This window comes from Sander lucioperca, chromosome 10 (assembly GCF_008315115.2).
Source record: "Sander lucioperca isolate FBNREF2018 chromosome 10, SLUC_FBN_1.2, whole genome shotgun sequence".
Lineage (NCBI taxonomy): Eukaryota > Metazoa > Chordata > Actinopteri > Perciformes > Percidae > Sander > Sander lucioperca.
The window spans coordinates 33,611,552-33,637,250 of record NC_050182.1 but is presented as its reverse complement, the minus strand read 5'-3'; the positions used below and the strand labels follow the sequence as shown (position 1 = coordinate 33,637,250).

The 25,699-nt window shown below is 40.1% G+C and overlaps 1 protein-coding gene across 4 annotated transcripts in view; it reads left to right on the top strand.

The window, feature by feature from the left end:
• LOC116035255 (RNA-binding motif, single-stranded-interacting protein 3-like) overlaps nt 1-25,699 on the top strand; it is a 124,120-nt gene that overhangs the window by 36,710 nt on the left and 61,711 nt on the right. For all 4 annotated transcript variants that reach the window (XM_031278249.2, XM_031278251.2, XM_031278250.2 and 1 more), the window contains exons 3-4: nt 7,473-7,531; nt 18,658-18,749. In XM_031278249.2, coding sequence (XP_031134109.1) covers nt 7,473-7,531; nt 18,658-18,749 — 151 coding nt within the window. The remainder of the gene's footprint in view (nt 1-7,472; nt 7,532-18,657; nt 18,750-25,699) is intronic.

Genomic DNA, 25,699 nt, shown 5'->3' with positions numbered 1-25,699 from the left:
TGCAAATGATAAACCAGCTCTTCCAGAGAGGGTCCTGTTTGCCTTCAGCTATTATCTGATATTATCAAATGTAACTGGAGAATGATATATTGAGCTAAATATTCAGCAGGTAAAGGCTTTCCATGTCTCATCAGCATTTCTAGTTGATCTGATTTTGGAATAAATAAAAAGGTGGATTAAAATGAAATGTGAAGACTATAGCACACGCACGCACGCACGCACGCACGCACGCACGCACGCACGCACGCACGCACACACATACACACACACACACACACACTCACACCATACCTTGCCCTTCTGCATGTCAGCTGCAGTTCAAGCCTGTTGTATTTCAGCTTAGCCCTGGAGGCGTTCTGGAGAAACAGGGTGAAAAATGGGGGCCAATAAAAGTTTCATTAGAGGCCCAGTCAGTTTGCCAAGTGGCCAGTAACATTTAGGAAAGGTCAGTGGGGGAGGGGGGCCTGTGTGTGCTGTTGGGCAGCAGTCTTTGCCTTGGCTTTCTAACTCTCTGCGGGTTTCAGAAATACACTGAATAGCAGTTTCCTGTCACTCACTGATGTGACATGCGCGCAAACAAACACACACACAGGCATTTTATTCATGCACATAGTTACCATGAATAACAGAAGGACAGTCCCTTGACACACACACACACACACACACACACACACACACACACACACACATACACACTTTTAGCTCAATGTCGTCCTCATCCTTATTGTTACCAAGCGTGGCTTTTTTTGTGTGTGCTAACCCGCCTACCAGCACCATCCTCTCTTTTCATATTCTGTCATCCTCCTCATTTCCTCCCTCCATCCTTCTCTCTCTCTCTTTCTCTTTGCCCCTGTCCCTCAGTCTACCCCTCTCTCTCTGTCTCTGTGCCAGTTCTCAGAGTGTCAGTGAAAAGTGCTGTTGTCAGCTGACATTTCCAATCACTCCCCCCGGTCGCCCAAACTATGGACACACTTTTAACGTCTGGGGACAGAGCAGAACGTGAGCGGAATCTAAAGCAGAGCACAAGGGCAATTTCTCTCTCTCTCATTTTAACTGACACTGTCTCTGTCTCTCTCACGCTTCCACTGACTCAACACACTATCTATATATCTATCTATCTATCTATCTGCTAGTCTCTACTTCTCCTGATGGAGGGGTTGTATGAGGACAGACAACTTAACGGCTCGAATCCACTCAAAGGAGAAATCACTGAAGACCTATATAAAACACTAAATGACTTCACAGTCTCTCGTTAATCCTTAGCAGCTGAGTTAGAAAATGCCAAATCATGTAAATTTGAAAAGCGTCCCAACGAATGTGCTTGATGTTTGGTAGCAGTTGATTGATGTGAAACCTGAAACCTAGAAATATCTGTCTGACCTAAAATGTATTGTCTAGTATTTCAGAGACGGATTCCATCTTTTCTAATTATCTTATGTCTTATGAGCAAAACTCTGTGGACAAGAATTAATTTAAGTAATACGGCTTAAACCTTTTTCTTGAATAGTTGTTGGTAGGTGCCTACCCCGACACCTGTGTTTGACAATTTTAGTAACTTTTTTTAACCCATATTTGATCTGTTCCCTAGCAGCGAATTCAGGAGATGAAAAGTGAAACTGATGTGAAAGTGCCTTAAACCTGCATTCATTCTCATTTCCAGCAAAGGGCAACTCCACTGGCTCCGAAAAGAAGTCAGTTTCTATAGAAGTCTATAGGAAATTGACCCTACTTCTCACTTGATTTATTACCTCGGTAAACAGTTTTCTAACAAGTTTATGGTCTCAATCGCTAGTTTCAATTCTTCTTCTATACAGCATGATGTTCATTTAGTAAATTATTATAGAAGATAAAGCAGGGGATGGTTTGGGGGCGTGGCTATACGCTGACCTGTCAATGATAACAGAGGCTTAGCAGTGCTAACCATGGCCATGTGTACATTAAAATAGCTGTGAACTTGTTTGTGAGTCCATCTTTTTGTCTTTAACTTTGACCCTTTCGCTGTGTGTTTTCACTTCATCAAAGTTAATTGGAACATCTTGGTCGCCTAAAAATGTCTTGTTCAGTGTTCAGTAGCACCTTGCCAACCAAAGCTAGCGCTAGATTGCTAGCTAGCTGGTATTTTAAAAGAAAGTTTGATAAATCAGCGATTTTTCTCTCTTTAGCATTTAGCTTAGCGCAGCGCGATTGTAACCACAACCAACACTGGCTTGGCCGCGTCATCCTCCCCAGCTCCACCCTATTGTCCAAATATGGTCAATTCCGGCTCCAAAATACCAAGATGGCGGCGGCCAATTAATGCAAACTGCTGGCTTCAAAACAGCAGTCCACAAATCACTGGGTGACATCACGTCTATTATTTTTTACAGTCTATGTTCGTTACACTTCTATTTCTGTCACTTTTTGTGTTTATAACTGAGTGCCAGGCACTAACAGTGTTACCTGCCAAGTGCCCTGAGAAGAGTCTGAAAGCATGCTCTGCTTTCCCCATTTGAGATATTATGGAATCACACTCCTCTCTATAATGGTCAGCTTTTCACCCCGCCTCAAGTGTGGCCATTTGGAACAGCTATAAATACTTTTGCCTTCTGACGTGGTCAGATAACACATAGTACCAACTAGCTCTTTTCTAGCATAACCTGACCCTTAGGGTCAACAGTCATGATCTTTTGCCAACACTGGTGTTGTCACACGTAATTTCACTTTAACTACATTGACAAAAAGATCCTATGTTAAGGATCCTATTATTAGTATTACCCGGCTTTTTGGTCTGACATAAATCTTCATGGCAAGTGTTCACATTCTACCCCACAGTTAAAAAAATCAACTAAAGATTTTTTTGTTTTGTTTATACTTGTGATTGTTTACCTTATGATGACCACATATTTGTGGTCTTACAGTACTAGTTTACTGCATGTAATACCAATTCCTGAATGCACCACCTAACTGGCCTTGCAGACACTGATTAAAACATCATAAAAAACCCTTTTGGCAGATAAACTTGTTTCAGTTACATCAAGCTATCTTCTGAATTCACAGCACATTGCCTTTTCATCATGGAAAAACTCCAAGACTTCATTTCTGTATAGCCCCTGAACATGTTAAACTACATGTGGGGAATGAATTCAAAGACTTCTGAAGCACTGCACTCTTTCAGTCCCTCCCTCTGTGTGAGTCTAACTGGCAGAGAGAGGGACAAATGAGGGAAGTGCAAGAGACAAGACAACTGCATTGGATCCCCAATTAGGGGATACCACACACAGAGACCAACCTACATGCATACACATGCGCACATGCACACACACACACACACACACACACACACACACACACACACACATGCTCAAACACATACACAGCCTGAGACACAACACGCACAACTTACAAACTCAGAGAACATGCACATATCCATAATGTATACACTCACAGGCATCCTGGAAAGATGTAGAAATGATGTGTGTGTTGGTGTGTGGCAACTGTGCTTCAGTAGACATCAAACGATGAGCATCAATTGACTGACAGTGCTCCACAAGCAAATGAAAACACAGATCTGACGCTGTGGGGGCCCTCTGAGGACTGTCATTAACACACACACACACACACACACACACACACACAGCCAAGGTGCACACAGATTTAGTCAAGCCTGCCAAAATTGGGTGCACTGAGTTTCACATTGACATTCCTCCTTAAACCTCGACAGTGTGGAAAATACTGTCACTTTTTTTTACTGTCTTTGTGTATCGCATGTCTTGGTGGGATAAAAAAAAAAATAAAAAGTTCTGTTTTGGCAAAAATACTAAGGATTTTCCATGTGTTGAAGAAGACAAGTAGCTTGTCCTAAAAGGTCTTCTCCGGCTTAGTACTGTTTTGTGGGGCTTTGTAGCTTTTCTACAAAGCCAAAGAAAAGAGAGAGCTACTCCTGGCAAGTACTTTATGATGTTGGACAAAATGTAGATACTTCAGCAGGGTAAGAAAAAGAAAAACGTAGAATTCGAAGGGTTTCACTCCTGAAAACAAACAACACGCACAGGGAATCAGGATTGGGAACAAAAGTGGTGTAATCTGGATGGGACTGACAATAACAGACATTATGGGAATGAACTGAGCAGACTGGAAATAAACTTTCAATATACATCAAAGGAAGATACAAGTTTGGTTACAGAACTACAGAACCTGCTGTGGTTTAGATCACTTTGTCAAGCATGTTGGAAAATTGCTCCACTGTTGCTTCACACTTAACTCCCATAATGGACTCTTTAGTCATGATTTACATCCAATGGAAACAAATGACATACCCAGATCCCTTTCACAACGGATTCACTTACTGTTTTTTTGGCACAATGGAGAATAATGTAATAAGGAAGTGCTAACCCTAACCATCCGGCTCTTTTGTTGATATGTCGTAAGTATTTGAATAGTTTTTTTATGCGTATCTCATGTGTCACAGCCGTTGGGTCAAGTGTGGGTCGATGTTCTTTCAACTAGCTCCGGCTTCTGCTGGATGAATAAAAGGGCTCCAGTTGGGACTTTAAGACAGAACAGGACATTCTGCACTTTTCCTCTCCTCTTGTTCCAGGCTCTCTTCTACATCCTTACTTTATTGTCTGATTTATTATCAATACTTTCTTCCATTTCTTCACCCCAGTAGCAGATTGCTGTAGCTGTCTGGATAAAATGGAATTTTACCACTGAATCAAGTCCAGAAGGGGACACCTTTTTGGAATGGCGCAGTGTAATTTGAATTTTCCCCAAGGCCATTGTGTCATCTCTTTCTCCTCCTACTCTTCCTTTGTTTTTCAGTCCAGCTTAATTGTGTTTTTATCACATTATATTAGAGAATGAACAGGCGGATTTATACTTGTACGTCACACACATTGATCTGAGGATAACAGGCACGCACGCACGTACGCACGCACGCACACGCACACACACACACACACACACACACACACACACGCATTAAATATACGCTGTTTGTTTTCCACTCCAAACATATTTTTTCAAGATTCATAATATGTCAGGCCAAGTACATCTCTCTTTTTCTTTCTCACTCTTTCTTTTTTACCGACACACACACGCGCAAACGAACAAACAACCTGGGAAAAACAACCTGCCAAAACATCAGTGGTGCATGAGATCTCACACATGCACTATAGGTGTTTACACGCACACACACACACACACACACACACACACACACACACACACGCATGCATGCACGCACGCACAAACAAACACACACACACACACACACACACACACACACACACACACACCAAGTTTGAATCACACTGAGGCCGAAGTCAACAAAGATCTGGGTATTGCCAGATGGTGTGTGTAATGTGTGTGTTTACCGCTTTGGTGTTTTTGATCTGCGATGTTGCCTCGCGTGTGCGTCTGCATGTGTGTTTGTCTTTGCGTATATGTGTGGGCGATTAGACCTTCCTTGTTTTTTCAGTGGTTTTTTTGCATCTGCAACAGTTGGATTGCTCCCCAAATTGCAGGCCAAAGACCTTGTTTACCACCAGCCATGACTTTGTAAAAAGAACACTCAGACAAGCATCACATTTGGTTTTAGCCTGACACAATTGGTGGGTTTGTAAATACCCTAAAAATGTCTCAAATTGCAGAAAAAAATCAGTGAAATTATGCATTGTCTGAAAAAAGCAGTGCTTTTCTCTCTCCCAATTTCAAGATCATAAGCTGCTCAGCTATCGTGTTATGTGTGATAGCAGCCTTTTCAAGCCTTTTGTCTGTCTTTATTTCTAAAGTCTCCTGTCCCAATAGAGTTTGATGTGAAGCTGTCAGGCGAGCTCGTCTCTGTTCTCTTTTTTTTACTGACAGAAGCAGTTGGCTGACAGAGACTCTCCTGATGGTGACAACTAAATGATCTCTTCTTTATTAAACACCTCTTACTATCTCCCTATCGCTCCCTGAATACCTCGCTTCCTCCTCGCCTTCAGTGTCTCTCTTTATCTTGTGACTGACTGCTCTCCCTCTCCTCATCTCTTTCTCATTCCTCCGAGTGTCTCTCTCCTCCTCCCGTCGCTTTATTCACCCTCTCGGCTTGTAACCTCGCACACTGTATCTTCTCTTGATTTCTCTATCCTTTCTGTCTCCCTCCTAGTTGTCTCCCTCTTTTTCTGTGAAAGGGAAGAGAGAATATGCTTTCATCCCTCACCTGTGGCCACCAGCCAGTCAGCTAGCCAGTCTGTCAATCTGTTTGATAGTCACTCAGCCAGTCTGTCATTGTGCAGCAGTGTTAAAACATTAATTAAAAAGACTCATCCACAGAGCTAGGCAGTGATCCAGGCTGATCTCAAGGATCCAAGCTTTCTGGTCTGAGTCTTTTTCCTTGCCCCCCCTTCTCTGTCTTTTCTTTCCTCTCACCTCTCTACTCAAACCTTCTCAGCCTCTTTCTCAGTTTTCTCTCTTTCCAGAAGGACTGAAAGACTGGGCTGATAAGGAACATTATTAACTTCTCTCTGTGAACAGAGAGCTGGAGAATAGAAGAGTGATAAAGGGGGGAAATAAAGGAAGAAGACAAAGAGAGAGGGACAGGTTCAAACGTAAGACAGACAGTAAAGTATTGAAACGGAAAAACATTAAAAGTTGGCATAGAGGATAGAAAGAGGTATGGAGTTTGTCTCTCTTATAGGCCCTCCAAGCAGGATTGGGTGCCATACCGGTGTCTAGTTATTACCATCATTTATGAGACAGTACTGTCTGTGTTCTGAGGCCTACGGGTGAGATTTGAAACAGATAAGGACAGAATTGATGGATAGGAGCATAGATAGAAAATGTAACTGATGATGTGGAGTCTCTTGCAGACACCCTGAGAAACTGTTTTATGAACAGACTTTGTTCAATTTAATTTAATTTTATCCTTTGTGGAAACATCTTTACAGTTGCACCTAAAAATATTGTCTCAGAGGAGGTAACACTTCTTGAATTTCGACACTACTTTGTTCTACTTAAGTGGTGCTTTGCGCTGAATGCTAATGCTAGCATGGCAACGTGCTCACTATGATAATGCTAACATGCCGATTAGTAGCAAGAATAATGTGTATCAAATTCACCATCTCAGTTTAGCATGTTAGCATGTTTAGATTTGCTAATTAGCACTTAACACAACAGCTAAGGCTGATGGGAAATGTCATTAGTTTTGCAGGTATTTGGTCACAAACCAACAGTGGACAAATAACAATGTTTACCTGATAGATAAAAAGTTAACGTAATTACAATTGAACCTGTGAGGAATATGAATCTCTGTACAACATTTGAAGTTGTTGAAATATTTCTAGGACCAAAGTGGTGGACTGACAGAATGACCACTACAGACATTGCCACCACTACCCTAGAGCAATGCCACATCAATAACACTCAAACAACCACCAATATTGCTCCAGATGTTAAAAATAGCAAAACTGATATAACAACTAATCTGAATATTTAATTGTTTTTTTTTACAGATATGGGAAGATTGTGTCAACAAAGGCCATCCTGGACAAGAACACCAACCAATGCAAAGGTGAGTGAGAATCCACTGACTTTATCCAGTGTGGTTACGTGTGTGACTTGCAAAGTCATAATTGACTTCACAAACTCTGATATGAGATTTCAGTATAGGAAAATGGAATTGATTAGCTTGGCAGCTTACAGGCAGGCCAATCAGTGCACTCTAGGGAGTGTTTTTTTGTATATTTCCCTTCCTGTAGTACTTTTTTGCATCCCCAATTAATCAGTGCCTAAATGTTTTAACAGTGGGCTAAAATGTCTGTCAACAGACAGTGTGACGTCAAATTAAAACAAAGTACTTCAATCGTGCTGTGCGTGCTGTTGCACAAGGTCCTTCTGTTTGCCTCAGAATTGTGAGTTTACGTATGTGGTACTGTAAGGGTGTGTGATGTTACACTGTATACATAACAACAGTATTGACTCCCATAATGACCATGTCATCCTTTAATCTATCTAAATGATGCACTGCTAGAGTACCTTTATTTGGTTTCACCTCTCCATGATGATGATTTCAGGATTGCACCCTAATGATAGTCAGAGTTAAGCAGCTTTTGAAAGCAAGATGTTGTTATTGTTGGCATTGTTGGCATTGTTGGCATTGTTGGCATTGACCAAGTCAAAATAGAGAACGCTACACAACAGCCACAATGTGTTTCAAATAGTCTTTGTGGTGAATGAGGCTCACTCAAGTGTCTTCTGATGAGGGTCTGCTTGATTGTTGGAGTGGTCTGAACAAAACATTAATCAACATGATTGTAGTTGTCTGCTTTTGAAGAGGCACACATGAGCATGTGTTCGGTATGATTGCTGCTCATGTGCCAGGGCTGTACTCAAAGGTACACTGACATGGTTTAGGACAACGGCACAAATGGCCTGTAATCAGCACATCAGCTTCAATAGCATGAGTGAAGAAAAAGTCAGTCTGATTGATAGCGATGGCAGAGACTTTCATGTAAATTCTAAGACTTCATCTGCTGTGATTACTTCAGATAAGATATTTTGAGTAAATGATTGCAGTCCTACCTGTTTTAACATAATAATGAAACCAAACGTTATTGAATGTCCCCTGAAAACTGTTTTGCTTTCGTTATTTCTTGCATCTTTCTAACTGGCTAGTTATATAAATCTAGTCAAATCTAGTACCTGCTTTGGCATCACATAATCAAATATTGCTTTGAGCTCTAAAAGCATATTGAAATGCCTGTCCTGACGTCATTACAGCACAGCCAGAGGGAAGTCAGAATATTCTATAAACCTAGTGATAATTATCTGTTACTCTTCCATTTTCTCAATTCATTAATTTTTTTTTATTGCTCTTACTTGAAATGGAGTTTAAAAAAACGAATTCAGTACAGCCTCAGTGCTCCAGCTCATGATTATTATGTTTGCCAATTATGCTATGCCATACGAGCATGCTTCTTTTTTAGTATGATTTACACATGGAAAATAACATCTGTTTTATTTAAGATCATATCACAACGCTTACAAACTAAATCAAAACCAACCTTAATTTGCTTTAAATACTTAAATACTTATTTTAACAACATAACAATCAAGTATCGAAAACTGTGGAGGATCACGCTGTTGGATGCTGTCCTCCTCTCCTACTTCAATGCCTAACGAATCTATCTCTCTCTCTCCCTGACCCTGTCTTTCACTGGTTGAAGCTTGAAAATATTGTAAACAAATTAATAACATAACTAATTACACTGGTCGGACTGTTCAGCTCTGTTTCAGACTCCTCCGGTCAGGCTGGTCCTCATCCTCACCATGTGCCTTTTTCAGTCGCGGAAAATACTGTTCAATACTCATCTGGATTGATGCAGCAAACATTCAGTGTAAGAGTAAAAAAATGACATAACATTATTTATAATAAGTTTATTTGATTCACAGCTGCTACATATAGTGTTTTGACCTCGACAACCCAACTGCATTTTACCGCAAAAAAGCGGGCGCAATCGCTTGCTTGCTAAGAGTCGGGTCGGTGATTGTGAATGTGTGATTGTGTAAAGGTGTTCACGAGATAGATACCAACCTTTCGTGAACTTGTGAATTTCGCCAGCCGTCTTCTCTCCTTTATGGAGACAGACGCTGTGTGCACAGTGGGCTCGATGGTGTTTTAAGCCTCCAACGTCGCCTTCCAGGCAGCTAACCCTCACCTTAACCCTAAACATAACCATTGCCGCGCTGACTGGAGGGAACAGGGTGACGCAGGAAGTAAAATAGGTTTGAGGTGAACAGCACTGAATGGATGGTACATGCAGTTGAGTGGCAACAATTTGCTCAATCTCTCAACACCTCTTCGGACTGGTGGTAGAGGGACACAGCATTCAGAGAGCTGACTGCGTTCAGCAGATCAATAAAGTCCCGTTTCAGCACTTCAGACTGTTGCTTTACAACATCATTTGACCCTATGTACAGTATGATCTTTTTCACAGTTAGGTGTGCTGCCACGATATGCAGGATTCTTTTTGAAGTGTTTCCGCTATACATTTTGGAGTGGCGGCCCGCTGAAGAGATGTATTCACGTGACACTTTGTATTCACTTACTGTTTGAAACTCACATTTACATACAGTTCAAGTTGCTTCAGTTTAGGCTTGTGAAGCTAAGGTTTTAATGTTATCCTAACCTTACTTTGGCCAAAAAAAAAGCAAATGCTGACTTTACTTGATATCACCATTTAGTTGTTTGCTTTTAAGTTTCATACTGTGTTTAATTTGTTCACAATATGGACTAGCCTGCTCATATTTAAGTATAAAGCCAAAAGGAATGCTTGTATACAGTGTTTTAATGACAAATTAGTGGTCGTAGTAAGTGAAAATGTGATCTGAGATGCACATTGTAAAATATGTTGTGTATTTGTAATTGTTCATTGTGTGTGATATCTGTAAACTGAATGGACTCTGACCAGATTTTATTATGGTCCAAAAACTGAAATAGAACTATCTGTGTAAGAGAAAGGACACAATATCCTGGAATATAATTGTAACACATATGATGCTTTTGAGTAACCATTGCAAACACAGACACACTTCACACAATTCCTTAGGTGATGCTACTGTTGACAACTTTTTCCAACTGTTCCAACATAATCTTTTCGTATGGGACCACTCGCGGGACCCTACAATATTTTTCGTTGCTGTTGCTGGCCAGCAGTGTAGCTACTAGACTAGTGCACCCCCACTAATTTTCAACCCTAATCAACGTTACCCCTTTCCCCCAGCTGCTGAAAAAGGAGGAAACACTTTTGCCAAGTCAGAGAACATTCCTTTTTTTTATTAAATATTTTCCTGTTGCCTTTTGCTTTTTGAGTTACTCTCAGTCCTTACCCCTGCTGTGTGACGATAAGTCATAATCCAGTTCATCAGACGGATATCCAGGGTCCTGCAGCAGTAGAGCATACTGTATCTGTTGCACACTAGTTGTGGGGAGTTGTTTTGTTGCTAGTTCTTTCTTTCGCAGCTGTCCACGGATGTTCCCTACTAAGTACAGGGGTTGAAGAGGCGCTCTGCCTGGACGATAATGCAGGCCAACCGGTCATATCACAAATCTCAGTCCTCCCATTTCCCAGGAAAATGATTTACTCTTAGACTTTGCACCAAGAGAGTGCAAGGGAGGACTTTCACTTGTAGATGTATTACCTGGTACACAGCCCTCCTGTTTCTTTGTAGTATTGTTGGTGCTAATTGAATGTGTGTTAGCATATAGTTATCCACTGTTTTGTCATGGTAAAGTGGTGTTATTCCCACAAGGTCCATTCACTTCCACATTCACTTCTAGCCTGTTTATTTTGGTTTTGGTTTGCAACCTTCTGAAGAAGTTTGTCGTCCGTGAAGAAGGGAGACATCTTGCTGCTAATTACCTTTAGCTAAGCGCCACGTTTCCAGTCACTGCAGTACAGGCTTGTGCTATTGGTAGGCCATGCTTATGCAGTACTGAGGAGGTCATATAAATGTTGAAATATATATACAATTTATATTTTATAAGTATTCTGGAGCTGCTTCTCGTAGTTTCTCACAGAAGTAAAGCAAGAATATCAGCAGAAAAATGCAAGCAGAGGCGAGAGCAAGCAGCTAAAGCATCACTGTAAGAAAACAAAACAAAAATCTTAATTTTTCTTATTGTTAACAAATCCCATGGAAAGACTATTCTACTAGCGAGTATTGCCTGTGTAGGCAAAGCCTGATATAGCAATTTCCTCTGTGTCCAAAAACTATTAAAACACACCAATGAGCCACACCATAACACTGGGTGACATGTTTTTTCATTACAATGGACATGGACACAAGTTTATGTTGAGTCAATCCCACATACTTCTTCCATAAACACTCACTAGAGCACCAAATGTGTATTAATCCACAGCTGAAAATAGTCACAATACAAATACACTCTTTACTCTTGTTTGTGTAACATTTTGAGCCAAGTATTCAGCCTTTTTCATATATGTAATATATGGAAAGACTGGAAAGGTGTGTACAGGTACGTTTAAGCAGAAACCCAATGTAGTATAAACAGAACTGCCGGTGCATCTGCTGTCCATGTTCATGTTTCCTAGATCTTGTCCAAAATCAGATTTTAAAAAAGTTCAGTGAATGAGATGTGATGCCCATACTAATAATGCAAGTAAAAATATGACTTAAGGACTGTGATTTAATAGTCATTAGATGCTTTGCAACATCAGTTAATGGCTTCAGACTCAAGCAGCAAGTTGACAGCCTAATTTAATCCCATTCAGTCACATTTTATGCGCCAACGTGGGTGAACTAACAATCAACACAGAGCAAAAGTTTGTATTTGTAGCTTGAAGAATCACCTGTGATAGCATGCAGCTGCAAGCATGGGCTGTTTTATGTATGCACTTAAATCATATGTTCAAAAAAGAAAATTGGTCAAATATAGATTAGCTAAAGATATACAAGGACAACAGGTAAAAGAGTTCTGAACAGTGACTGTGCCCCTGGGCAATGTGCCCTTTCTAAAGAGAAGAGTGGTTTCAAAGGTACTATGTGTATGGGACTAACAAATATTTTTTTTCTTTGTTTTGTTTTTTACAAATGCTGAAAATCAGATTTAAAAAAATCAATAAATCAAAAAAAGAAACAACAATTTACTTTAAATATTTTGCAGCACACACACACACACACACACACACACACACACACACACACACACACACGTTTGGCTGTCTTTTTTGTCATCTTGTAGAAGAGACACATTTTTTTTTCACTTTCATTAGTACAAAAAATCCTTTTTGTAAAAAGCAAAGAGTCTGTGTGTTTGCACAGTAGAGTAGGGGTATTCTTGGCACTGGATCAGGCACTATAATCTGGATATACTCCAGACAAGGCCTTTATGAATACTTAACATTAGAAAGAGTGTTTCAAAATGCAAACTGATATCTTCAGCTGTAGATGTATGCTTATTATTTAATGCTGCAGCTGCAGCAGCATAGGCGATTTCTACAGGCTGTGGCCCACATCAGCAATTTTGCTGCTTGTGATGTAGACATCATCATGTTAACTCACAATGAAGGAGTTTCATTATCAGGCGGCCATTAGAATGCCTTACAACCGGATAAGTGTTGGTTTGATTGCAGAGGCATTCAGTGGGGACAAGATAAGTGCTTAGCGTGACTAAGGGAGTACAAATTGGCACAGAGAGTTCTCTTGGAAAGGAAGGGATGGATGGGAGGAGGCACGGGGAGGGGGAGGGTGGGGGTAAAAATAACCTGAGGCTGACATAAAAGGAAGGGGACCTCTTGAAAGTGATGATTTAGCTGACATCCTCTTTTCAGTAAGATTTGGCAGAGAGGAAAGCATATAGAGAGCGTGAGAGACAAAAAGACAGGTAAATAAATAAAGTCTTGTTCCTTTGCTGTCTGCAGGGATATTGATCATAATTTCTAAATTGTTGTTGAGTTCTGAAATTTCACGATTCCTCAGCTTTTGAAAACCCCACAAGCCCCTCGAGGCTTCTTTGCTTCTTTTACCCTAAAAAGTTCATGTTTCGCACTGGAACAATATATGAATATATGGTGCATAGATACATTAAAATGTTAGCCCTAAACAACACTTTCCTGATAATTACTGTTTAATGCATTGCCATTTCAATGAACAAAGAAAGCAACATTTTTGCTTTGTCAGCAGAGGAAGAAGTATATATAGATCTTTTACTTAAGTAAAAGTAGAAAAATGTTAACATCAAAGTAAAAGTAGAAAAGTATTAGCATCAAAATATACAAAGTAACTAATGTAACAAATATAGTGGAGTAAAAAGTACAATATTTCCCTCTGAGATGTAGTGGAGGAGAAGTAGAAAGCATAAAATGAATAATACAAATAGTACAATTACCTCAAAATTGTACTCAAATACAGTACTTGAGTAAATGTACTTAGTTACATTATGCCACTGTGCTCTGTTCTCTGAAAAAATATAAAGATTTTCTTTGTAAAATCCTCAGCTTTGTAGTGGGCTCAATGTTAAATACACTGACAGTTTTCTAGTTAGCAGCGTGGGAGCTCTGGGGGAGGGAGAGGGCACGGAGCACAGGATGGAGGAAGGAAGGGAGAGGAAACCACTTTAGATTGTAAAGGATTTCCATTTCCCAAAGACAAGCGCTCTCCCTCTCACTGTCTCCATGTCTCCTGCCTTTTCTCCTCCTCCCTCCTGTTTTTCATCTCATCTCTCTCTCTCTCTCTTTCTCTCTCTGCCTGCCACTCTCTCCCTCCCATTCCTCCTTTGCTTTGTCTCTCTCTCCTTTTCCCTCTCTACTCGGTTAGCCCATTCTAATGGCCCATGGCCAGGAACTCCGGGAGCTCAGGAGATTAGATGGGAGGTGTGTGCGTGCGTGTGTGTGTGTGTGTGTGTGTGTGTGTGTGTGTGTGTGTGTGTGTGTGTGTGTGTGTGTGTGTGTGTGTGTGTGTGTGTGTGTGTGTGTGTGTGTTGCGCTGCGTTGCGCGTGCGTGCGTGTGCGTGCGTGTGTGTGTTGCGCATGTGCGTGCGCGCATGTTTATCTGCGCTTCCATCTGTGTCTATGAGCGCATATAAGGGTGTATTCATGTGGCGCTGCACTTCGTAATAAAAATTATTTTTTCATCTTTTTTTTTCATTCACGATTGGAATATTTGTCAGGCCTGACTGAGCAAGAGGAATTTTAATCTCTGTGTCATCATAAAGCCACAGATGGGAGGGACAGGGCACAAATAAGGGTTATATAATTCAGAGATATTATTTTATTTCTTCCGTTCTCTGGAAATATCCCTATTATCGTGCCTAGAAGAGCTTAGATGAGAGTTTTCACCAAACTAAAGAGGGTAGGTTAGGTTATATGAACATTTACAAATTACATGTCGGGCAGTAGGATGGCGTAATCATTTGGAAAACTGTCCATCAGCTTGGAAGGCAGGCATTTGCTTACAGATTCAAGCAGCTTCCACTCAGCTGAAGTGTCCTTGAGCAAGACAATGAATCCCTACCAGCTCCTGGGGTGTGTTACTTGACACTGATACTTGACCTCTGACCTCCCTGGAGGGAGAGGCAAATACATTTTTCACAAAACACAGGTCACTCCTTGAGTGATGAATACAATCAAAGCAAATGGTGCATTTCAAGGCTGATGGTCTATCATACCAAAGTTGTCAATTAGATGAGCACTTTGAGAAAAAAATACCTCCATCATTCATGTCTCGAGACATGAATGGTGAATGGTGTCTGGCTATAGGTGTTTTTCTGTGTATAGGGCAAAGCCAGATTACATGCCAGCATCTACAACAACTCAATATTTTTATATTTATAAGAGATCATGTACAAGGCTCGTCAGACATGGACTAATTTTTCTGATACTTTAATACTAACTAAACATTTGATAAGAGCTACACAGTTGATCGGTAAATCACTGTAAACAGAGCAACTCCATGAAGTGGCTCTTGGTTACGTTGCAGATGCTGATCACACCTACGTGCTCTGTTTTCACTCTACAGAATCGCTTACTAGCACTATATGTCACCACCATTCAACAAAATCAACTGCATTAAAGTTGTGCAAATATGCTAATATACAAAGCAACCAATCCCTATAGTAGTAATATACTGATACCATGTGGGGAAAATACCATTCTGCTGCTGCACTGTATAAGATATATATTTTTGTAGCCTCTTTATTTAGTCTCTATAAAAACCTAACTTTTTTAAATCCTGGATGGATCCAAATAATTGAAAATTGGCTATTAAGGCCTCAGGGGATTGATGGTGAATAAAATGACATTTTTTTTGTGCAGACCTGCTGTATCATGGAACCCCCTGCTGCCCTCATAACACAGCAATATAATAATCCATAATGAATGTCATGCTTAATTATTACAAAGGAGGAAATGGAAGTGGTTAAATAAACTACTTAACAAATGAACTACTCTAAGTGAGACAATTAGACCGTGTCAGTGCTGTTCAGGAGCTTTATACTCTCGTAAATATGATTTGTTTTGTGTAGAGGCTGATGGCTCTCAATAATGAACTGAAACTTTACTGATGTGAAATAATATGGCTATTATAATAAAGGTGTGTGACATTATATGGCTACTACATATAAAAGTCATACAGCTCATTATTTAGTTACTTAAGTTACTTAAGTTACTTAAGTACTTAAGTAGCTTTATAAGAGTAATCCACCGATCTGGCATTGCACTCCTATTGCATTGTCAGACTCATGATGGACAGTCAAAAATAGAAAAATAAAGCATCAAAATCAATGCAGCAGAACCAGAGATATCGCCTTGTTTTATTCCACACATTCTTCTTCCTTGTCAAAATCTGCCATCTGCATTACCCACAATTCAACTCGAGATTTGGGTGTGTTATGTTAGGAGTGGGTACTGTGGCATCGAGCCACTAGCCTAAAGCAGAGACGAGGAGTGGGCTAAAGAGGTCTGGTAAACTCCACACCCCGAGATTTCTTTTTTATTTTCAAACTTGTAGTCTTCAGACCCAACCAACGCTGAAGTGATTTGAGATCACTCAATCATCAGATTTGGATGAGCTCCCTCTGGAGCCACAAAAGGCTTCATACAATTTTTTTTCACATACATGCAGTAGTACTCAAGACCTATACACTTATAGACTTTGATGTGTAAAATCGGTGGATTCCCCTTTAAAACACAAGCTTTGTCAATACAGTCGTTATTATTATTATTATTTCAACAACCTTGTGCACTGCTGATAATGTTGAACTATTGCCATCAAACACAAGGACTAGTGGTGATTGATCCATTGTGAACTGTTTTGGGGTTTTATTTTCCCATTATTTACATGGACATTCTGTGGTTAAACAAACAGCCATTAGTTCAAGTGTGAGATATGAGAAATGGAACTTTTTAAATCTTTCTGAAATAAAATGAAAAGCATCCTGCTGCCTGGCAAGATGCTTTACTGATGTATGTTTGTGCATTCTCAATTAGTTCAACTGTTGTGGTGTGGCCCTAATTAGATAAATATAGATACAAAATTGTGATGCCTGTGTATGTAGTGTGCATGTGTATACATGCTTGCATATGTTTATAAATCTGTTTTCTCTGCATACTGTATGTGTGTATCCATGCTTGTCTAGATGTGTTTGTCACAGTCGTTAATGTGTGCACATAATATGTGTGTTTGGGCTATCCTATTAGGGGGTTCTCATTAGCAACAGTATACATATTTGTGCGTGCAATACATATCTTGCTGCCTTTGAACAATAAAAGAAATCATCCGCTTATCAGCAAAACAGAGCGTCGCTCCAAATCCTGGAACAGACAGACAAGAACAGATGTTAGGAATGAAGTGTGTGTGTGTGTGTGTGTGTGTGTGTGTGTGTGTGTGTGTGTGTGTGTGTGTGTGTGTGTTTGTGTTTGTGAGATTGAGAGAGAAAGTGAAAGTGAAAGTGTATTCCCTCATTCTTAACATGTTTACATTTAGGATTGTAATGAGTCAGGCTTTTGATCATTTAACTGTGTTCACACGCAGCCCACTCAAAACTACAGCAGGATTTTCAAATCTGCTGTGCTTTCCGAACGTTTCTGTTTCTGGCTTAATGCATGTGTGTGTCAATATGTCTCTTTTATTAGTCTCTCATATAAACACACAGTCAAAAACCTATATCTACTAACAGTCTCTGTTTTGCTCACCACACACACTTGCACGCAAACTGCCATTCACACTGCAGACAGACTGCGTCTCTTTAGCTTCTTTCTGTCTATTTGACCTCTCTTTCCAGCCTCACCCATGTGACCAAGCAAAACAGGGCGTATTTTTGAAAGACGAGATTTATATGTGCGTGTTCAGACCTTTTGTCCTTCAGTGCTTCCTGTAGTGCCCGACCTAGATCCCCAGAGCGTCAGCAATTTGGCAGATACGCTGTGCACACATACACACTCACAAAATGATGCAGACCATATTGCAATAAAATCGACTTGATGCTCATTCTCTTTGCGTCTTTATTTCTTCAAACAAGACTCTGAATCACTTTAATGGCTGCATTAAATGTGGAGAATTTTTCTTCATGTCACTTGTATTGGCCACTACTATAGGAACCCCATATGTACTGACAGATTTAGTGTAGTGCAGGGACGAAAAAAGCTCACATGCAATGCAGTGGGATATTAAATGTCAGACAATAGGAAGCCAGTAGATTTTACATGTAAAAGTAAAGAATTCTCTCAGTATTTAGTCATGATGAAAAGTATGTGTACAGTACATCTACAGGGAATGAATGGGGAGCAGCCATTTGTGCAATGAAAGACATTAGAGTCTTTACAACACATGGACATGGTTTCATTAAAAAAAAAGAGCTGTAGTACACAAAACCTTGACCTTAGAAGATCTTTTGGTTCATAAACCAGATAACAAGAGTTACTGTTATGACACCAATTCTGTTGATGTTCTGTGCTAAAACACATTTAATGGGGGAACTAGCAGGTTTCATTAAATATGTGAACTGACTTGATTTTCACACATTTGTAGGATTTATGCAGCACAGACACTGGCTGGTTTTGCTCAGTGATATTCACAACAACATTAACTGAAATTCTACAACCTTTTATCCTTTTTCCCCCCTCACCGTGCTCCTCCTTCTTATCATCTTCTTCTTCTGTGTTGTCTGTGTGTGTACAGGCTATGGCTTTGTGGACTTTGACAGCCCTGCTGCAGCCCAGAAGGCTGTGGCCTCACTCAAAGCCAGCGGAGTACAGGCACAGATGGCGAAGGTAAGCTTCACCCCTCTGTTCACTCTCTGCTCTGCTTTACTTGTTGTTATTGAGGTGTTTGGCTTTGTTGTGCTGCTATACTCCAGGTGGACTCGATCACTGTCTGTAAACCCCGGAGAAAACCGATGGTGGTGCTGGTGGGGAGGTTATTTGTGGTCATAATAACAATAGTAACAAAAGTAGTGCAGTGTTTATAATTATAACAACAACCACTGGATTGACTGTATATCAGTTATACTGTTGCATTGAGTAATGTGAGACTGATAGGTGCAGCTTTGACTACGTTAATGATGAGATTTTTGATTGAGTCCATATAGAGTTATTAATTAACGGCTATAGTCATGATGAGATTATCTAACTAAAACGGAAGTTAGAGTGTCTGCAGAGGCATCGTTAGGCCTGGTCGTCCAAGGCTACAGCCCCGAATGTTTTATGAATAGCCCCGGATCTCTTGCCCTCTCTCTCTCTCTCTTTTTTTTTTTTTTTTTTTTTTTTACAAAAACAAGTATAATAGAATACTAATACTAATAAAGGAAACAAGTATTTTCCAAGGCACTCGCATTTCTTACATTTTTAGAACTGTAACTTTGTCCAGTTTATTTTTCCAAGGCGAATAAAACCGGCAGCTATGTGCGAGGTCTGACCAGCATGACGTATTTATTGCTATCACCTAGCAACCGTCTCTAAGTGAGGAACGTTGTGAAAGGTGAAATATTCGGAGGAATCATAGCCAAATCAGTCTAATACATTGATACAATTAACACAAAGTTTAGGAGTGCAATACTAATGATCTTGTTTGAAGTTCCTGTGCCGTGACGTTTCCAGTCTATGGTTCAGACTCAAACACACAGAGCTCTGAAGCAGACCTGTGCGTCGCTTTAGTGTCCACTCTCTGTAAAAAAAGAGATGAGCAGCGTGCCTTCTGTGGTCTGTGCAGCTTGATGTGGACATGCTGCGGAAGATGTGACGTGTTTGTACTCCGTGTATTTCTGCCGTAGTTTTGGTTTTCCACCTCCGATGTAGAGCAGCGTACTTCCCTAGCTAAACTTTGTGTCATTTAGAGACCAGAGTCTCAAACGTTGCTCTGAGTCTGTCAGAAGGTCTGAGATCTACCATATCAGCATGGCAATCATGTAATGCACAGCAGACTATGGTTCAGGTAGATTATTTTCTGAAATATAGTGACTGTATTCTTGTAATAGCCTATTATCACTTTATTTTTCTCAAAATATCACGACTCCTCCAAATCTAGAGGGCACAGATATATTTTGAATGTGCACAAAGTTTTGGACATGAGCAGAAATCTTGCTCAAACACATCTGAAATATTACAGTCCAGGGGTTTATTAATTCATTAAAATGAATTAATGTATCATTGAGGTGAATAATTGTCATATGCACATTTAAGGAGGTTACTTCCCCAACAAAAGATGCAAAAGAGGAGGGAAGAGTAAATGATGCCTAGGCTACATGTGTGCTGACTCAGATATAATTAGAAAAGTCGATCTACAGGAGAATAAATAGTTGAAAGCAATACAGAATGCCTAAGAGCCTTACTGCAAACTATTCCATTATGTTTTTATTTTTTTTATTGTCCCCTATGTTTCCCTTTACATAAAGATATTTTCAGCATAAATTGATTTAAATAAATTCATGAATTGATTGATTCAGAAAAAGGTAGAAATAGGTCCCATAAAAATTCACCTGAATGCAAGAAATTAAGTGTTAAATGCTCAATATTTTCTGGGGGAGGACCCCCAGACCCCCCCACATCATAAGTCGCCACACATATCTGGAAAAAAACTCTGTACTTTGGGTTGCCAGGCCAGTTATGATTAGGCCAAATGTTGGTGCCATCTAACAAACATCTACAAACTGGGCGGCTAACATGAACATACACTGGCTATTAACAAGCTGGCCAAGCCGATCGCTGTTTTGCATTGCATTAAGTTTATTTAAATGGGTCCTGGCTAAGCCCCGAACCTCCTTAAGTCCTAGAAACGCCAACCGTTCATCCGATCGACTTTACACTTGGCAGGTGTATTGTTGAGGAACCAAGGAAGTGCAGTGTTGAGTGCGTGCTCTTGAGATCTACAGGACTTATTTATTAGTAGTATGTTATGTACGCACTGTCATGTGCATTGAGAGGGGACCCTATTAACTGTTACATCGCCGAACGGCATTTCAACAGGCACTGCACTAGTTGATCAAATCCCCGAAAAGATGGGTGAAAGGATGCAGCAGATTATTTTAGATGGCTGAGCTAGTTTTAGTTATAGTATGTATTTTCTCTCTATTTTCTTCTTTAATGCTAATAATCATTTGTGTTTGTAATTTTGTGTGTGTGTGTGTGTGTGTGTGTGTGTGTGTGTGTGTGTGTCTGTGTGTCTAAAGCTGGTAGTTGTATGCAACAAGGCTGTGCCAAAACATTTGGGCCTAACCAGCACAATCACATTATCCTTCAATGCGTGTGAGAGAAAGACACTGAATAGCCTGCCTTGCTTTCTGATTCATTAAAGCTGTATCGCTGCATACTTCCTCTTATAAATGAGAGAGAAGTGCAATTAAAATGGGCCAGTCTTCAGGCACAAGGACCATCCCATTGAATTAAACAGCAGCAAGCCTCTGAGCCACCTTTGCCTTGCTCTTCTATTAAACCTCTTTTCATTAGACGTCCATCTTTTATTTTGTTCCTAACGGCTTGAAGGGGCATTTGGAAGAGTAGTGTTGATGTGTTTAGCTGTTATTAAAGAGAGAAGAACCCTCGACTCCTTGGAGATTAAGTTTTCCAAAGGGATGGAATAGAGGGCATGGAGTCAATTCCAAATGAAATTGCACAGACTTTTTACTGTTTCATGTACTTATTATGCACAGAGCTGCTGATATCCCGGCTAACTTTCCTGAATTGTGTTGCAATGAGAAAGTCTCAAAAGAACTGATGTTTATTTCCAGCTTGAGCCTCTAACATTTTGTAAGATGAGCACCTTAATTGGGGTTTGACAAAGTCTTGGTTTTAATGCATTCAGTTCCAACTGACTAAAGTGAAAACTCATGGCACGCTATTTCCCACATCCTTCTCAGACTATGCTGAGGTTTTGTAGGTTAGCTGGGACAGAAACTTTTGTTCTTAGTTCTAATCTGCATGAGAGTTAAAAGCTTTTCCACCAAAGACAGCAGTGAGGTGGTAGAAGGGAGGGAGAAAAAAGGGATTAGCTTTTGTGAAAGAGAGATGAGACATTTAAGAAAGGTGAATACTGATGGTTTTTGGCTAGGGGAGGTTTGGAGGTAGAGCTGTGCTGATCTAACATTGAACATCACTATTCATTCACGGTGGTGAACTGAAACGCTGGATCAAACATAGTGTTGTTTGGAAAGTGCTCATTGGATCTTATCTATAAAGATACATTCATGGCATGTGCTTAAGTTTAAATGTCAAAATAATGATAATAATATAATAATCCCTCTGAGTATATTAGTTTTGAGTAGGTATTCTGGCACTTATTTTTTATGTTATTTATTATTTCTAGTATATTTCTTGTATTTTCTGTATGTGTGTCCTTGTAACTTGCTGTTCTAACAGTAATTTTCCAATTTGGGATTAATAAAGTTCATCTATCTATCTATCTATCTATCTATCTATCTATTACATTTCATGATGCTGGCGAAAGGAGAAGCTTTCTGTCTTAACTCTACCTATATCAAAGTGCTGAAACTTACATAGCTTTGGTATATTTGCAGCATATATATGAAAATACAAAGGTTAACACATGTATGTGCTACAGCTTCATTGCCTTGCTTTATTGTGAAACTGTTTGTTTCATAGCAAACTAAATGTGCTGTGGTGTGAATGGTTACATATTTTAGTTTATGGATTTGATTAAATGTATTATTATTAGACACTAGTGAAAGTTGTAGTTTTTGTTCTTTAGTACAAAATAGAAGAATACAAAAAGCACATCTAATGGACTCTGGGGAGTCTGTATCCTTAATCGTATTGACAACATAAGAAATACATTTGTGCAGTCAAGAATAGCTGCAGAAACAGTTTTATCAGTGTTTTCAAGTTAATCTCTGGGGTTGTCTTTACTTTTGGAAATGATCCGAGAAAGATAATCAGTTCTGACATCCTTATTCTAAACACTGTAACCGAACCAGAGCTCTATCAGGTGGGAATGGTGGACATGGAGCGCAGTAGATTTCCACAATCACTCCACTTTTCTACAGTCTCACTTAAAAAAGTGAATATCATCATTTATCCACATAGCAGATTTAACACCTTTGGTTTTCCTCACTCTCTCACAAAGGGGGCTATATAATCTCCTTATTACACATCTTATTAAATGATCTTAGAGTGAGTATGGGGACTTAAGAGAGGGGTTAGATTAGAGTAAAAAATAGGTGTTTCTTTCGAGTCAGTGTTAAAGGTGTGAGAGCGGAAAGCATGTTTACACAGTCATTAATTAAGTTCAAATTCATTAAAAACTTCAGTTACATAAATTGATGAATTAAAAAAAACTATCTTCTATACAGATATCAACAACATTTAACCAAAACATAAGTGAAGGGTGTCAAGAGGAACAGAAGCAATAAGAATAAAATTAGGGGGTTATCATTTAGGCTTCAAAGGAGTCAATAATCATTGAGCAATAGAAACTGCGACACAAATGTAGTCGCAGGGTCACTGCTCCACGCAGACATCCTTAATCTCTGAGTGCAGATTAAACTGGGACCTGGCACTGTTCAATGATTGGAGCATACTACTTTGTTCACTGCCAAATTTAATTTAAAATCATACAAGCCTAAATTGTTTGACTAGAGGAGGTCATTTAGCATAAGGAAGTTATTTAAAGTGAACACTGAGACATCAGTCTATTGACATGCTGACGTCAAGCCTTGGGCAGCATTTGCAGAATCGGAGGATTCCTTCCACAAGACTTTTAAACTCTGCAGGATGGAACATCAACACCAGCCATGTTTAAAACACCAGGGCTACTAAATACCGCAGTAGTAATGTAAAGTGTGCCGAATGCAATGCCATTTCAGACCATCTCCAAGTCTCCAGAGCTGCCTTGAACCTGGTCTGCAATAGGCTTCAGTTGTACCTGCAGACTACCTATTTTTCCTCACTTCCTTGTGCTTGTGTACGGACCATGGCACATGGGGGAAAGGATTGCCACCAAGGCCTCAGTGTGTCTCGCCAGGAACATGAACAAGTAGAGGCACAGATACCCATTCAAGGGGGGGGAAATAAAAAGGCTGATTGTGAGGAAGAATTTGATAATGATACAACTCGACTGCAGGTACTGTACATTGTGCATGAGCAGATTCAGCAACCATATAAATGTACACAGCACAGAAAGGAATTAACAGCCAAACACAGGCACTGTCCTGCTGCGTTGCACATCATGTGAGGGATGTGGGGGGTACAGTATATGCAGCCTAAGAGAGGCTAAACTTTAAAAGTAACTTAAAATACCAATAGGAGATTATGAAGCAGCAGTATATCTTACAGAGGTTTGACAATCCAACTGCCAACCTCAAAGTTAACCATGATTAAAGTAACTTCCTGACATTACCAATGAATTAATTATAGCACAGTGGAAGCAAGATTAGACTGTTGGTGTATATTCACTGTGAGAAACCTTTATCCATTAAACCCTGCAGCCCGCACTGACACCTTCTTTGTGATAGGTGCATGTTTTGGTTGTGAAATAAACGAGACAAGAAGAAAATACAGCAGGCCGAGATGTGAAGAGGGAAGAAACGGTGTGTGTGTGTGTGTGTGTGTGTGTGTGTGTGTGTGTGTGTGTGTCCTACACTCACTTCCTCAGTCTTCTTGGTAATTACTGTTGACCTAAAAGATGATTACTGCTACAGCTGTACTCCCCGTCTGCCTTGCCTGCTCACTCACAGTTAGTTTTTCTGTCTCCCTGCCTTATACTAACTTTCTCTCTTTGTTAAGTATATCTGCATGTTGAATCCTCATTTAACTGAAAGTATTAGCTGTAGAATTTGCTGTACTTTACACAGGTATGTGATATGTGTGTGTGTGTGTGTGTGTGTGTGTGTGTGTGTGTGTGTGTGTGTGTGTGTGTGTGTTTCTTCTTCTTCTATTCTATTTGCTATGCTTCTCCTTGTGTCCATGAATCCTGCCTCAACATAAACCAGTTAGATGCTGGACAGCTATTTGACAACATGTAGAAATGTTATTGTCTATTTAAATTCACATAAGGCGCTATTTTTACCATTCAAACACAAAAAAGTCACACACTGTGCTATATCTATTAGCACTTTGTGTGTGTGTGTGTGTGTGTGTGTGTGTGTGTGTGTGTGTGTGTGTGTGTGTGTGCGTGCGTGTGCGTGTGTGCGCAATAACAGTTACAGAGGACCAAGGTCACTATGCTAATTAGAGAGATGGTACCACTGGCATTGACACTTCACACCTCCCTCCGTTCTTCTCTCCCTTTCTTCTTCCCTCCACTTTGTCCTTGGTACTTCCTGCCTTTCTTTCCCCTTCACTGTCTTTCTTTTTTTTTTTTACCTCCCTGTCTTCCCTCTTTTTTCAGACTAGTTTTTTCTCTTTATCTGACCCCTCCCCCTACGTCCTCATCATCTCTCCTTCCTTTTTTTTGTCCCACTCTCTCCTCCTGTGTTTGTCTGCAGCAGGTGCTGCAATGCCTCTGCCAGAGTCATTAGTTACAGGGTTGAGTGAGGACAGATAGTGAGGGATAGAGCGAGAAAGGTGGGGGGGGGTGTCTGTGTGGGTTGAGAGAGTGTAATGAAAAAGAGAAAGAGAGGACACACACACACACACACACACACACACACACACACACACACACACACACACACACACACACACACACACACACACACACACACACACACACACACACACACACACACACATATACATACACATAAAGTGAACTTTGTTGCATGACTGTCATT